This window comes from Platichthys flesus, chromosome 1 (assembly GCF_949316205.1).
Source record: "Platichthys flesus chromosome 1, fPlaFle2.1, whole genome shotgun sequence".
NCBI classification, from domain to species: domain Eukaryota; kingdom Metazoa; phylum Chordata; class Actinopteri; order Pleuronectiformes; family Pleuronectidae; genus Platichthys; species Platichthys flesus.
In genome coordinates, this window is record NC_084945.1 from 20,550,030 (window position 1) to 20,565,697 (window position 15,668).

Consider the following 15,668-nt stretch of genomic DNA (forward strand, 5'->3'; position numbering starts at 1 on the left):
GCAGCAAATAGTTACTTGTGTTTACTGACCGGGATATTGCTAGATGGGTCAGTTCCGCATCGTATTGTTTAACTGCTTTGGATAATTAAATCAGTGTTTAGCCACATTTAATTACCAGTGCCCCCCCTAAGGTGGAGGAGGGCTCTGGTTTCAGCAAGTAAACCAGTTCACTTGGAGCCTTGCAGTACCAAGAATTGACTCTGCTAATTTCCACAGTGGGTGTTTTTTGCATGACAATGTGAGAGGCAGGTATAGGACTACGACTGAACCCAACATCTTCTGACAAAGAACACCATCTACTGGAAAGCATCAGAAACACATTAGCTGGAAAGCATGGCTGCATGAGCAACTGGAGCTTGCCTTTTATAAATGGTTCAAGGTTGTTGGCTGGATTCCTGGATCTTCATGTTGATGTCTCCAAGGTTCTTTGGGTAAAAGATACAGAACTAATGTATCCTTAGGCAGTCAGTGCCTAATACTTGAAGGTGTTCACTATATGGTAGCAATGCATGGTCATTCCAGAACAGGAGGATTTCGGCGGCCTTACAAAGTCACAAACAGTCTTTCAAGAGTATGTAATTGACAAATGATTTTAATTAATAACAACATAATGAAGAGATATTTCATAAAATTCTTTATTCATAAACTTGATGCAAGTTTACAAATTACTTTACATGGTCAAAATCACCCTTGCAATGTTAAAAAAAAAAAAGAAACCAAACCAAAGCATGCTAACAGTGCATAACTTTATAACCTGGCCAACGCTGTTAATGAAGCAAGGGAAAGAACCCAGAGACAGGCTAGTTCAGACCTCCAACCAATGTGTCGCTCGCCAAAGCAGAGAAGGGTTTTGTTAGTTAGACTTGTGATGGTGTGAGAAGACCAAGTATTTGGTGCACAGCAGACTCAAGTACACCATTATTCCAAAGGGACAGGTTGAGGATGTAGGCTTAAATCTGCTCCGATGGCACACAAATCTGAACTGCTACTTTTGTTGAGAATCCTGGCATATTGTTTTTTTGTATTATTATTTTTTTTTAAAGGTAATGCAAGCAGGTATGCTGTCTTATAAGTCTTTGTGTCTCATAAGTATCTGACGTGGTTCAAAAACCAATACACAGGGAGACATCCTCCCGTGTTTACGGATCTAGGGAACCAGGAGTAAACGATTCGAGAAATAAATGGATACATCTAGTCTTTTCATTTCAAACACCCAATACAACCAGTCTTTGCCTTCAGTAGCTTGGGGAAAAACACCCATTGATATATTGACATGCAAAATACAGCAATATCAAGACAGGGCAGATGTGTTCTGAACCCCTGATCAAGCGCAGGATAATCTGAGGGCGGGAGCAAATCCTCACTCCGCAGTATCTGATCATTCCGAAAAACTTGCTTAGAAATGACTTAACCTCAATGGCATTTGGAAAATCAAGATGTGTGCAACTCAACAGCAAAACACACTGCCATATCTACTGGTAAAACAGGGGCGTCATTTTTTTTGTAATGGCCCCCTCCCCTCGAGAAGAGATCGACACATTTAATCTTGCATTTTTTTGATGATGTTGTGAAGCAATCCTTTGCAAGTGTGCAGTATGTATTCCTGAGTTTGCTTCTCCAGAGAATGCAGGGGTGGGCTTGACAATGGGACCAAGATGAAGTAAGCAGTACCTTACCAGTGGTATCACAACAGCTAACAACCATGCCAATGATCCATAGTTGTGGTAAGATTTTGATTGTGGTGAGAACAGGAAAGAGGGCAACACTTTTTATATCTGCACATTTTAAACAGATGTCGGACATGTGCTGAACATGAACAAGCTGTAGGATTTCACACACATCTCTACCTGTTTTGAAGATAGTGGTGTTGTGACTGAGGTTAGCATCACTGAGGAGATTCTAGATGAACTCAAACATGAGGAATGACTGGATGAATTAGCATAACTAAGCTTTCTATGCTGGTTTTCAGGACAATATACTCAAAACAAGTAACCACACTATAGAACACCCACAACAAACGTGTAACTGCATTAATTGGAATGCTCCACACAGTTTTCTGCATATTATTCACATTACATCAAAGACCCAACACACTGAGGGGTACAGCGGTGCTGCGAGTGGTTATGAATAGTAACCAGAGAGGTGGTGATAAGAGCTGGGTCCTTCCTGTGGCAAATCTGAACAAATATTTATCGAACCTGAACAAATGTCCTGCAAATGGAACAGACTCCAGTTGATCTTCCCAGGTGTGAAGCCAGAAGGTATATGATCAAAGACTATTGCTGTGAATTTAAATCTCGTGGCTGTGCTGTCTCTTTAAAGCAGCCATGAGGTCAAGGAAAAGTCAGAAGGTAAAACGGTCACTTTCTTCCCAGACTGCAGGATTGGCAAAGTGGTTGGGATGAGAACCAGCTACAAGAACGAAGCAGGCGACAATGCTGTTGAGCTTTTAAGACTAATTTTCTTCAGAACAAGAGAACTCCACAAGACTGAGTCTTCACTGCATAGCCTTACTGAGGTTCTTCCGGTTTGAGTGATTAGATATGAAGAGCCAAACCTCTGGAATGCCAGAAACAGCGGTGTCTATGCCATCGTTGTTATGTCCGTTGTGGTGAAGCGGTGCCATCAAATAAGGGGAATGGTTCTGTCACTGCTGCCAATAACATGAGGATTACAAATAAATCAAACAAAAAAACAAAAAAAAACGCAGTAGTCATTAAGCTTACATAAGAACATGGTGTACTTTTGTTTCCTTCTGCAAGAGTATCCATGACACAACCTTTTCTTATTCTAAATGGGTCTTGAGAAGTTGCAGTGCCCCTGCTGTTAATAGACAGGGGTATATAGTAATACAGTCTTTGCCCAGTCAAAGACCCAGACAAGGTTACATTATAAACAATTAAATCCTTTTGCAGAAATACAAATTTACATGTTTACATATGGAGTTAAAATCAACTACATTACAGTGTGATCCAATCCGACACACCCCTGCATTGCCTGGTCACGTTATCCGGTGTTGCCAGCCTAGCCACCACACACCACACATCTCCTGCAGGGAGTGGTCTAGCTGCTGGTTATGATGAGGACAGTGCTCGTCAACTTTAGAGCTCAGCGGGATGCTGTTCTTCATCGCAGCCTGTCCCACCCAGGCTGCAAAAGTCTCTTCATCTTCCTCCCCCACTCCCCACCTCAGGGCTTCAAGCTTTAAAAGATAAGGAGGTTTTGAAAGCAAGCTAGCCTCCAAAGCATGTTATTCCAGAGGATGGATCGTGGCATTACAAAGATAATATATGAGCACAATATTACAGACGCCATCCATGGAGAGAAAAGGCAGGGGTTCTTTTACCACCAGCATTTGTGTGTCCTTTCCAGCCACCACTGCATCGTATCAGGGAATGTCCCATGCCATTCCAGATCCAGTCCGTGGCCAGAGAGGCACTGTCCTGCGACTGGAACATCACATTACCACTGCTGGAGGATAAAGCCATGCCCAACCTTTCAACTCACAGCCATCAAGTAACGTTGGCATGCTCAACGCCAAAACCAAAGAGGGTGAGTTTGCGCATTATTTAGTCCATCGTTTTTCGTGGAGTACAGAACAAAAGTCGCAATGGAAAAACGAAGATTGTTTCAGACGACAGATGCACATAGAGATAAATATCTGGGGAGAGGACATCCTTTTGAGGAGCCGATGAACGGATGTCAGATACGGGTGTGTGTGTGTCTTTGTGTTGTATGTGCTAGTTTCTGGGTGGTCACTGAATTAGGAATTTGGTTTGGAGTTCAAACTCTCATGTAGAGAACAAAAAGGTTTGCAGGATTAAAAAAAACAAAAAACATAATGGTCGCAAGAAAATGAAAATCTAAGACATGTGGTCCCAGTGCAGGAAAGGCAATAGTCTGTTTTAGCCATCCTCCTTAGGGGGTGTGTACCAGCCTATGGGACAAAAAGCACAACAGAGAATGACAATACAGTAAACAAAATACATCATTAAAACCACAATCCAGAGTAACCAGCTCTCAATCCTTGACACAATTACGGTAAGATGCAGATGATTTCTGCCTCTTTGATTTTTGCCAACCTCTGGTTGGTGCGAGGACCAGAAAAAGCTGACTTAAAGTGGTCAGACCTCAGGCACATATGGTCCAGAATTTTCACTACGTTTTTTAGGCTTTCGGTTTTCCAGTTTTATATTCTGCTGCAATTAAATATAGCTCAATGTAGCCTGATAGAGTGAAAGTAATTCATCATATTTTTACATGCACCATTTTTATATGCAGTTTATTTATAGATAGGTCAAGCACTACAATACAGCTGCATACAAAAAATGCTAGTATTTGAGCAACTAACTTATCACTACCTTCTCTCGCATTCAAATTTCAATGTTGATGTTTTTCTCTATTGATTTTATTCATAATAAACTGCATATTTATTTGACAGGGCATATCATTTATGATTTTGTTATTTTGGGCTCATATAAACTGTTAAGAAGATCTTTGACTTTGAGTATGAATCCAGACAGTTAAAGTTCAAGAACCTTTGAATGAATAATTCTTGGTATTTATATTGTAATGCATTGTAAGCTCTTTTTACCTTGCTTATATTTGAAATTTGAATTTAACTATTGCACTGCTGAGCTGACTGGTTTATTTATGTCCGACACTTTTCATTGTACTGTTGACCCTGTGTTAACTGCATATGACAAATAAAGCTTGGTGCAGTCAGTAAGAGTGTCATGGTAACCACACAATCAACGTATGATGGTTATTGTGTAAATATTAATTTGGAGTCACTTAATTGCTATGAATCTCAAGCAAGGGGAGTTTTTCTAATATCTACATAATTCTAAAATAAATTAAATATATAGCAGGATATTGACATGAAAGTAAAAATGTGGATTACAAGCGTGAAGTGTCGTGTTTGGAAAACGAACAACAGCCAAGCACTAGTTTTCCTCAGCTTGATGCATGGCAGAGATTTGGTTTCAGTAAACAAGGTCAACGATGCACTCTGTATGAAACTGGAGACAAATACACTCACCGTTCTTTTCATGGATCTGAACGAGGGATTTGTAGGACTGCTGTGCTCTGGCAAGATTGTACTGGTTCTGCATTAAAGGATGAGAAGTAAAGTCAACCTTAGTTCACCGGGTCTATGATGACAGTACAGGCCAGGAAATGACAGCACTTTGATATAAGAAAAAACAAACTTATCATCCATCTCAAGAACAGAACCCTTTGTGTGGTACAAGATAATGAAAACACACTGTGCCCTTGTTTGACTATTAATTCCAGACTGCTGTCACGCACATCTGGTCATCAACACTCACGTAAGACCTGGATCTACACCTGTAGTTCTACACGCGTCTCTGCTGAACCACAGAAATACACATGAGAATCTGTATGAATCTATGATTGGGTAGAATTCTATTTAGAGTTTAGTAAAGCTTTCAGATTCATACCCGGGTTTAACTTTGCAAAGATCAACTTTGACTATTGAGCTTTGATTAAACTAAAAGTCCCTATGCGATGGATGTCTAGATACTTTTTTTTGTTAAAACAAGAACTGGCTTGTTGAGCAAACTACGCTTTTCCTTGAAAGAAATCAAAAAATAAACATTTACAGGGACATTAAGTAAAAAATAAAAAATCTGTACAGTGTAGCAGATCTGTGACGCTGAGGCTTGTTAATGTGGATGTGGGGGGGGGCTGACATCAGGTGTATGGCACAACCTATAGTGTGACACATGGTGAAATACAGTGCACGTTGTGCCTAAATCCTTTCAGTAATTCACTCTTTATTTTTGTGAATCTTAACATCTTAGGTTTAGAATAACTAAGTAAAAACACCATCTCAATCTAATGAGAAGGACTTGAAAGAATCCATATTTCTTCTGTACTTCACTTGTCAAATTCACACTACGTAGACTCCCAAGAGACAGAAGCTGCGTAATGCAGCACAATGATAATCATCTAGCTTGGTCATCAGAGTCGTGACACACTCCACCTCCCACCCCACTTTGCTTTGATGAAAAAAAAATTACATAGCCAGCTATGGTGGCAGCAACAAGAAGTTGTCGTGTAGCACAACACACAAGCATTATGATCGAGGAAACCAGGCCCCTGTATCAAAGCACTGCCATCGGTGTCCACATCATTCAATGCACAAAGGTCACCATTATCACAGGACATTTCCTGGCTTGAAATGAAACCTCCTGTGCTTCCTCACTTACTTTATTGGCTCCAAACTGCACTCTGGCTTTTCCTTTGACTAAAGTGGCATTGATCTGCATGATGACAGACTCAATGGAATAGGCACTGCTCCAACCCTACAATCAGGAAACACCGTCAATAAGGGCAGGCTTTGTTTTAAATGTAAAACAAATGAAAATTCAATCACAAGTAATACAAAAATATAATGCAGCGCAAATTCCTATCAGATGAGAACATATGACATACCTGTTTGGTGAGAAGTTCCATGCACAGGGCACCTCCCCCAAGAACGTACCTTTAGAAAGAACAACAATTCGTTTAATCCTTGTTCCAAACTCAACCTCAAAAGGACTATAGAAGCTAAATGTACTCACCCTCCAGAAAGCACAGGCGAAACTACCCGAACAAAGGGTGGATCAAATGGAAAATTATCCTGTAGCAATGAAAAGCCAAACAGTTTATCTACAGACTTCAAAAAATCACTCATTTTTCATGTCCAAAAATACAAAGTCTGTTTCACTCACTTTATATGAGAAGTTTAGTAAAATGTAATCCATTCCTTCCTTTTCCTTTAGCACTTGTAAGTCACTATGTAAGGGGCTGTCAGGATCCACCCTGTTGGTTATCAAATTCTTCAGTCAGTTCATGTTCATGTTCACAGTGACATCAGTAAAAAAATAAACATGGCACAAAGATCCCAAAGCTACTTACGTCCTTAGTTTCACGTGCCATTCATACAGGCTGTCGTTAACAAGCTCAACTGAGTAGATGCCTGCAAAAGAGATGAAATAAATACGAGAGCTCAGCTGTCTCCCATCACAAGGTCAACTAAAAACTGTAATGATTTATTCTCCTTTTTCACCCTATAAACTAAAAGGTAATGCACTGAGGCTAAAAATATGAAGTAATACCTACTGTCTCACTCCTTTGGTTATTATGCCAACAATATCACAATTAACCAATGTCTTTTTCAAAAGTGAGGAAATTCATCAAAATAACTTCTGTCTCTAAATGTGCTTCATTTTTTCTGTTGCCTGGAAAGCATGTCAATGGGATTAAAGTCATTTCAATGGCCTATATGGTTATTTACCTTTAACTGTGCATGACAGTAAAGGGTGTAGCAGTTGGCAGTACTTCAACACAGCCACATAAAGGAAGAGTTCACCTCAGGATCAGTCATAGGGAGTTTTTCTTAATTCTGCTCAACTTCATTTACTCTAAAATGCTTTATTTTGATCGTGTAGGAGTTGTGGCTCTCAGATCTCAGCTAGATGTTCACTGATACTTATGTATCATGTCAAGAGGACTGAAATGAATATCAAAGTGAGTGGGTTTGCATGTATATATTTCGGTGTTAGTCTGAGCAGACCTCTGGGTCATGTACGTACCCGTCTTGTAACTCTGAGACCTGTAGATCTCTCTGAGCTCCTTCATCAGGCGGTCAGACGCCTGCACTGAACCAGACACAGCTCCCTGCGAAATACAAGACAAGTGCAACCGTGAAGACAGAGGAAACAGTGCTTCGTAATCCACTGTGGACGCAAACCTGTCATTTCAACTTGATGTGGACCTACATCAAACAGAAAGCTTTATACTGCTTGACATCATTATTTATATATCTAGAGCCCTTCAGAGAATGTTATACTGATCTTACTGAAATCTAAAACATTTTGTAAATGTAAAGTAAGCCATTTCAGTGTGCCTTATTGGTTCTATTTTGGGGTTTTAAGTTCTTGTTGTTTCACATTTCAGATACCAAGGGAGCTCCACAGATGGGCCATTGAACAGGATGAGCGAGTAGAGAGCCCTTTCCAGAAGAAAAACAAAATTTTATTCAAATATGTTTCCTGGAAGGGCAGAAATCAAGATGAACCTGAAGAAACTGCATAAGAGCACATTTAGCAACCGGTCACATTCCAAGCTGTCGTAGTGAAGGATTTCCCTGTTTGTCATTCACAAAAGTAATCACTTATGATAATAGCATTAGCTGAGAAAACATAAATTCCATGTACATTTAAAAAGGTAGGCTTCATCAAAATCTATAAAAATGATAGAAAAACATTTTACCAACTATGATCTACATAAAATGCAGTGAATATACTTTACCGAACGCAGACTCACATTCAAGTGATCCTGCCTCTGGTTCTTCCTGATCTTCTCCAAGATGGCTAGATTCTCCTTCTCAATGCCATCGTCCTCCGATTTTTTCCCATCAACAGGCTCCTCTTCTTTCATTTCATAGTGGTCCAGATCCTCGATGTCCTGTTTGATTGTATTGGATATTTTAGGCTTTTTTTTAAAGTATTGCTGGTTCTTAAGCAATACATACAGGTTAGGAATCAACCCCAGGGATGAAAATATGTGTGTTTTATATTGTAAACAACGCATTTTGCCCAACACTGTACAGAAGAATACATGGAGCCTATAGAACAAAGATGATAACTTACTTCTCCCATTTCCTCCTCCTCCTCTTCTTCAGAAGTGACCTCTTCTGTTCCATGCTGTAAACAGAGATACATGCCACAGAAAGTATATGAAATAACTGTGCTGACTGCATTATTTTACAAAAAACGTTACTGACCACGAAACAGGAAGAGGCCAAGAATGAGCTTAGACAATGTCAGAGATGTTCAATTCATAAAGTACGAAAACCCCTTCTCTTTTTTTTACATTGCGTTACACCCTTTGTCCTCAGGAACCTTGAATGCTGCTGCTTTGAGCAGCTTTTCCAGCGAATCTGCAGGCAGCTTCTTTAACCGTGTCATGATTTTTGCTTCGAAAAGCATTGTCAGACAATCTTAACCAGGGTTAGCCTCTCCAAATAACACCCAATCAATGGAGGTGGACACCATCCAAGGTGTAAACTCATATTTAAGATGATCCAGAGAAACTTGAGCTAAATTTCAAGTGTCATAGCAAAGCATCCGAGTAATCAAGTCAAACTGATAATTTTTTTCTTTTTAATAAATATGTGAGAAATTATATAATTATGGTGTATCGATTGTTGATTAATGCTGCGAAATGTGAACAAATTGTGTGGGTCTGAGTACTTCTTGAATCACTACAGCCCTCTTTAATATACAATATTATTTTATTATTAGTCACAAGAAGTTTTGAAGTGGGCAAAGGTGTAATAAAAAATATTTATTTAAAAATGCATGATCCCTGTAACGCTATAGGGGAGGTAAGTGTCAAAAGCAAACTAGGCGGCCCTGCCTTTCGGTCTTGACCCACAGGACCCGCAGGTAGCGGCTGGTCCAGCATCTCTACATCGGGATGTTGGGGGAGGTTGTACAGCCGACAAAGATCACAAATGAGTTTCTTCAACTGCTGCAAAAGCTGGAAAAAAGAAAAACCAAAAGAAGAGGGGATACAGCATAAGATAAAACATTCAAGATTGCAAATGCAGCTACACAGCAATACAACATGGCAAACATGTGACAGACCTGAAACAAAACGCACACGCACGAAAGTTGGCTTCACTAAAATTTTGAACATCACAGGTTCCTGAATGAATTTGAGTCATGATATCTAAGAGAGAAGACAACATAATGCTTGGTCCGGTCACAATACAGTGTGTGGTTGCAACTGGAATAATTAAACCTTAATATAACCTAGAAATCTGTGTTTTATTAGGCCTAATTATTCAAATGACTCTAAAATAAGGATTCAAACCTAAAAACATGATTGTGCTGCAAGTAAAACTGTTTGTGTTCATAGAACCAGCTGCAATCAGCTACCGTGTTCTGCCACATTTGGTGCAATGCAAATAAAGTGAACCACAAAACATCTGTGCAACGGAAAAACAGATGAGTGATCTCATTTATCCAAAGGAAGACAAGGTTTGCCCTTTACCTAAAAGACAACATTACCAATGTAATTTTCTTTATATACACCTACAAAAAACTACAGTCTACCACAGGCCAGTGCAGTGCTTCACCCCCTGCACCATCTGAGGACCCCAGTGCCATGACAAGCTCAGGGCTATCACTGACTCATGATGGACCAAATCTCAGACATATCCCAGCTATGAGATTTCAATTTAATAAACTGCCCTTCATAACTCTCGCAGAAGGAGCACAGCCAGCAGAAGGCAAGCTAAGGTAAAGTAGCAATTACATTAGGGAAGAAATGAACCTCCTGCACCTCAAGACGGAAAAGGGGGATCTCTCTGATAGCTACCCACAGATCTCAAACAAGCTGAAGGATATTGAGATGAACGTCTACTCAATGATGAAGCTTGAAAGACACAGTACCACAGTGCATAGAAAAGAGGTTGCTAAAGGAGAAGAAAGGAGGGGAGAAGATCTTTCTGAAACTGCGGAAGAAGAGGAGAACTTTCCGGTTCAACAACAAACTGGAGGAAAAAAACAACAACCGGTGAAGGCAATGATCATGTAGAGGAGGCTGGAGGTTCTTTAAAATCGGTCTGGACAACAGTAGCTCCACATAGTAGCTTCACCTCTCCCACACCCACTGTCTCAATACCCCCCTTTGCTGCCCTCCTATTCCTACCTTCCCCCCGCATGCATAATCCCCTTGTAATAAAGATATACACTATAATTAATACTTTTATAAGGAAGATACAATGGTACCATATCTATCATCAAATCAGGTTTGAAACTAAAACTATGTCCTGTTATGAATGTTACATAACAGTTGTGGTATATTACAGAAACTGCTTCTGAAATAAAATGTGATATTCTGCAGGAAACCCATGTGACCATCACTGATGAGCTTTTGCTTATTTTAAAATTAACTGAAGTTATTTCACTGAGATTAATTATTTACAGATGAGGAATGTCTCTTTTAATGTAGATCAGACTGTAAACAGTAAAGAAGTAAATAACCAATAAACTCATCAATTAAGTGTTGCTGGAGTTTAGACCTCTTATGACTTCTTTCCCCTTATTCATCAACCTTGGTTAATGGTGATGTGCCAGAAATCTCTAGTCTACATATACAAAAGAAAAAGAAAAGAGACTGGGATATATGTTAAATCTTCTAACTAGACGTCAGACCAGGTTGTGCCAAACTTAAACAGAAGACAAATATTATTATTTATGTTAAATTAAACAAAGAATCAAAACTTTATAACCAAGCATAATCCGACTTCAGTTTCACCAGCATTATCCCATTGAAGCCAACCCTGTTTGGATCCAGGCTAGTAGTGGTGGTGTAATGCAGTAGGGTTCATGTATACTTGACACACTTTTGGCCCCTTAATAACAATTAATCATGGTTTGAAGGCCACAGTCCATTTGAGTTTTGGTGCTGACCATGTGCATCCCTTTACCAAAGATATACCATCTTCTAAAGTCTATATTCAGCATAATGCACCATGACTGAGAGCAAAGTCATCTAAAACTGTTCAATGTACTTCAGTAGCTTACACGGTCACCAGATCTGAGTAACATTGGGATGTGGTAGATTGACAGATTGGCAGCAAAATGATGCTATGCAGTCATGTCAACATGTCAAGAAAAATGTTCAACATGTTAGGAAATCCATACTTCAAAGAACTGACACAGTTTAAGACATAAGGATAAGTTCCTTTTTAAGTGCTCGCTGAGTGTACATATAACACTTCATCTTGAAATACACAGATAATGGTTATTTTATACGACTCCTAACCAACTCTGCATTTTTGCAGAAGATGATGGAGGTTTCAACTAGAGACATACCGACCCATTCTGAAAAATACTACACACTATGAGTCAATCTAGCTGGCATCAATAACCCTTTAATATCCCTAATAATTTTCCCTCAGCTAATAATTAATCTACAATAAGTACCATTTGACAAAAAAAGCCGGCTAAAGATGTGAAGTGGCAATCTCAAAGATTTTAATTAAAAAAAATGGTATTATTTATCACCAAAAAAGTAAACAATGGTGCTTGTGATTATGATTAAAGCTTTGCCGTATTAAGGTATTTGCAGTACAGTGATGTGGGTGTCTTGCACCATTACCAGAAAAAAATGCTGTATTAAGTTGCTGCTAATGCAAACCAAGCATTTCCAACTATTGCAGCTTCACAATAAAAGTATTTAACTGGCCAAACTGCGTTTGTCAGTCAGCTTAGGCCTTACCGCCTTTGTTCAAAAAGCCATCCACAAGACGATGGCCATTATTCGACATTAAAGTATTGCAGATAGTGACAGTGCATGAAGGAGCAACCACAGTGAGGCTGTTAGATGAGGAGCTGCAAGCCAGACTCCTCCAACTTCTCAGTGAGGTAACCAACTCCTTTCACTGGGCCCTGCTGTTCACAGACTCATGCTACGCGCAGGATGAACTCAGATCACATTTGCTCAAAGAGTGATGAAAAAGGTATCTAAATTCGAAATTATGGTCTGACTATCATTAAACCATCATTATATGATTCATCCAAATCAACAAGGTCTGAATTCTTTGAGATTTTCCCTTCAAACAACAACTTCCACTGAGGACGACTTCACAGGACTGCGTTCAACAAACTCTGTCCAGAATAGAATGTGGAGTGAAATATGTAACAGACTATAAAATAATATTTTTGTCCTACAAAACAGAGCATGCAGGTTGAATAATCAGGCTAACTAAGCTCAGGATGTCTTCACCTACATATGTTTACGTAATCAGATGCTCGTCATGGCCAATTTGACCCCAAAAGTTGTACCAATGATCAAATAACATGACCGTTTGGCCAGCTGAAAATCGACCTGTCTGTGCTGGCTAGTTACACATGTTCATCCTATTCTTTGAGCACAAAGTCACGTGTTTTTTTGCCACACTTTCCACATTTTTGTTTATGTCTGAGAGCACATGTGAAAAATGTAAATAAGCCCTGGACTGTGTAACCAACTGAAATGCAGCACCAAAACGGCAAACATTGCATCACTATCTAGTCCCGATTGGTTGCAAACAAAGTCTCAATTTGTGTAGTCTGATAGAACAGCTGCAAAGGAATAACACCGTCTAAATAATGACCAGCTTTTTAAATACTTAAAGAATAAAAGGAGTGCCACAAGATTATTTAGCATCAGAATGATCTACCCTTTCAGGAGGAGCTCATCACAGCAGGCTGGCATTGTGTCACAATAATGCACAGAAAGGGCCCCTGCTGGGAGGCAGCCTGGGCAATACCTGTTTAACCAATATATTCAGCCAGAGCAAATTAGGTGTATTTTATTTCTTTAATCACCTGCTGATACCTCAGGCATACAAAAAGCTTCTGTCTCTGATTTAACCAGTAAAAAATATGGTATATACAAATCCACTGGGCATCAATATCTAAAGATGATTTATTCTGGTAAAGATTTGTTTTGAACGACTGAAAATGGTAAGTGGATCCTCACACGGTGCAGAGATATGAGCAAGTGTTCCTCTCTGATACGTAGTGAAAGAAGAGAGTTGGAATACATACCAGGGTGCTGCCTTTCCTCACATCCTCCAGCCTCTCCAAAACTTGCGCCAAGCTCGGGTCATCAGAGTCCACAAACCATATCGGTGACGTAGATGGATAAGATTCCTAGATACAGGGGGAGAAAAACAGCAAAGAGACAGTCGCATCAGAACGTTGACAAATATGTCTACTCTCATGTCGCAGGGGTAAACAGAGCTGGCGAACTACGTATATATGGGGGTTGGATACATTAGCATTCAGAGAGCAGTGCTAGCTAACAGCTAGTTTGGCGTATATTATGCTTAATGTCGCAGTTTAGGAGAAAAAGCCCCACGAATGAGACTGCGTAGCTCCCACTGACTTAAAAAAATCTACGCAAAGCCCGTCCCGCAAAGCATCAGATCATATCGTAATGTAGTTAGCCTGCTACATGGCTAGCTAACGAACAAGCTAACTTTAGCTCGCTGACGACCCGACGGGGAAGTGAATTAATCCGGGCACTTGTGTTACCACCTCCTTACCGTTATGTTACAGTGGATAATTAACAGCTTTTCCCCAGTTACGTTAAACTGGCAGCTCAGCTCGTCGGGCTTCCAGTCAATGATTCGGAATCGTTCGTGATTTGGATCAAAAATGGACTCCAAAAACTTCAGTTCGGCCTTCAGCCCCGACACCGACATCTTCCGTGCATCTCCGGCTGGGCCGCTGGGGAGGGGGAGAAGTCGGGGCTTGGCCTGGTTAGCCAGCTGAAGCCCAAATTCCCGGGACACAATTTGATAATAAATGTGGCGAGGGGATGACGGGATGTCCCGCTGGATGTAACTGGATACCCGGTCGAGAAGCACAGCCCGGTCAGGTTTCAGCGCGACCGGACAGATCTGCTAACGAAGCGGCTAACGTTAGCTGCAGCTCCCGATTAGCGTGAGGGAACAGCGCAGTGCTCGCAGAGATGCTAGCGAGCGAGTTAGCGAGCCTGTCCGTTGTTGTTGTCTTTCCGTCTATTGTTGTTGGCTGCCTATCACAACAACATCTCGGGTCTGTCGCGGTGTCCCGTGGCCGCTTCGTCACACACCCAGCGGCAAGTTCCCCGTTATTTACTTCACCGGGAGACGATCGCACAGTCCCGGTGATCGGAACTTATATCCCGCAGCAGACTCAGTGTTTTCATCCCGGTGTACAACTGTAGCTGCTGGCCTCTGGTGGGGTTTAAAGATGGCGTTCTGCGATCAGCCCGCTCCCGCAGAATCCCAGCAGTCACCGCGTCCTCCTGGTTTATCTCAGGGTGGGAAAATAAAGCTAAGTTTTCTACACCGATCAAACATTCACGCGAGACAATGGGTATAATCATAATATTTACTTTTATGTTTCCAATTCCGTTATGTTATTTTATGATTCACCAAAATCCGTCATTTATAATAAAGAATGTGTGCTTGCCTAAAATAGACAACTGTCATGTTATGTAAATAACCTTTTGGCTTTGTTCAATTCAATCTAATTGTATCAGGCTGATCTCATTTACCATTCTTATGGATTTGCTGTATTTTTTTTTCTTCAGTTTACAATAATCTGCTCCGGTAAATAAATCCAAATCTAAATTCTAATTTGCATGTACTTTATTCAATGATTTCATCAGATTAGTCATGAATTGTAATTGCATTATTTTGTTTTTTATACAGTCTATCTGGACGTTTTATCAGATTATTGGATTGAAGAATGTATGTGACAGAGACACTATATAAGGGTCAATATGTTCTCCTTATTTATACTGTATACATTACATTACATGTCATTTTATCCAAAGCGACTTACATTTTTTAGAACACTCATTATTTATGAGGGGCCATTTAGGGGTTCAGTATCTTGCCAAGGACACTTAGGCATGCAGATGGGATAGAGTGGGATTCGAACCGGCAACCTTCTTGTTGCAGAGCACCCGCTATCCCCTAGGCCACGCTCACAAATATATATATACAACATGGAGACATAAGATACACACATCGCCACTGTTTTTTTGTGACGTCTAATTTCTCAGGACAATTTACACAACAAAATTGGTGAAATACCAATTTTTTT

General features: G+C 40.2%; 1 protein-coding gene across 2 annotated transcripts; it reads right to left on the minus strand.

Annotated features, from left to right (window-relative positions):
- Nucleotides 1–619: 619 nt before the first annotated feature.
- Nucleotides 620–14,833, minus strand: LOC133954243 (ubiquitin-conjugating enzyme E2 Q2-like). Of its 2 annotated transcripts, none has more exons than XM_062388595.1 (13): nucleotides 14,117–14,833; nucleotides 13,617–13,721; nucleotides 9,430–9,552; nucleotides 8,661–8,714; nucleotides 8,320–8,475; nucleotides 7,602–7,686; nucleotides 6,925–6,985; nucleotides 6,738–6,828; nucleotides 6,588–6,646; nucleotides 6,460–6,508; nucleotides 6,234–6,329; nucleotides 5,042–5,108; nucleotides 620–3,937 (listed from the first exon to the last, which is right to left on the minus strand). In XM_062388595.1, the coding sequence occupies exons 1-13, from the start codon at nucleotides 14,273–14,275 to the stop codon at nucleotides 3,906–3,908; spliced, it is 1,137 nt and encodes a 378-aa protein (XP_062244579.1). In that variant the 5' UTR covers nucleotides 14,276–14,833; the 3' UTR covers nucleotides 620–3,905. The 2 variants fall into 2 exon arrangements, with proteins under 2 accessions (XP_062244579.1, XP_062244586.1); XM_062388602.1 differs by having other exon boundaries at nucleotides 8,335–8,475; nucleotides 14,117–14,832.
- Nucleotides 14,834–15,668: the final 835 nt, after the last annotated feature.

What these genes read in the sequence shown, in the direction of transcription:
- LOC133954243 (XM_062388595.1), bottom strand. Translation starts at nt 14,275, where the DNA reads ATGTCGGTGTCGGGGCTGAAGGCCGAACTGAAGTTTTTGGAGTCCATT. An exon ending in TGAGGAAAGGCAGCACCCTG is followed by an intron (nt 9,553 to 13,616) that starts GTATGTATTCCA and finishes TCTTTTTTCCAG; the next exon opens with CTTTTGCAGCAGTTGAAGAA. An exon ending in TACTAAACTTCTCATATAAA is followed by an intron (nt 6,647 to 6,737) that starts GTGAGTGAAACA and finishes TCATTGCTACAG; the next exon opens with GATAATTTTCCATTTGATCC.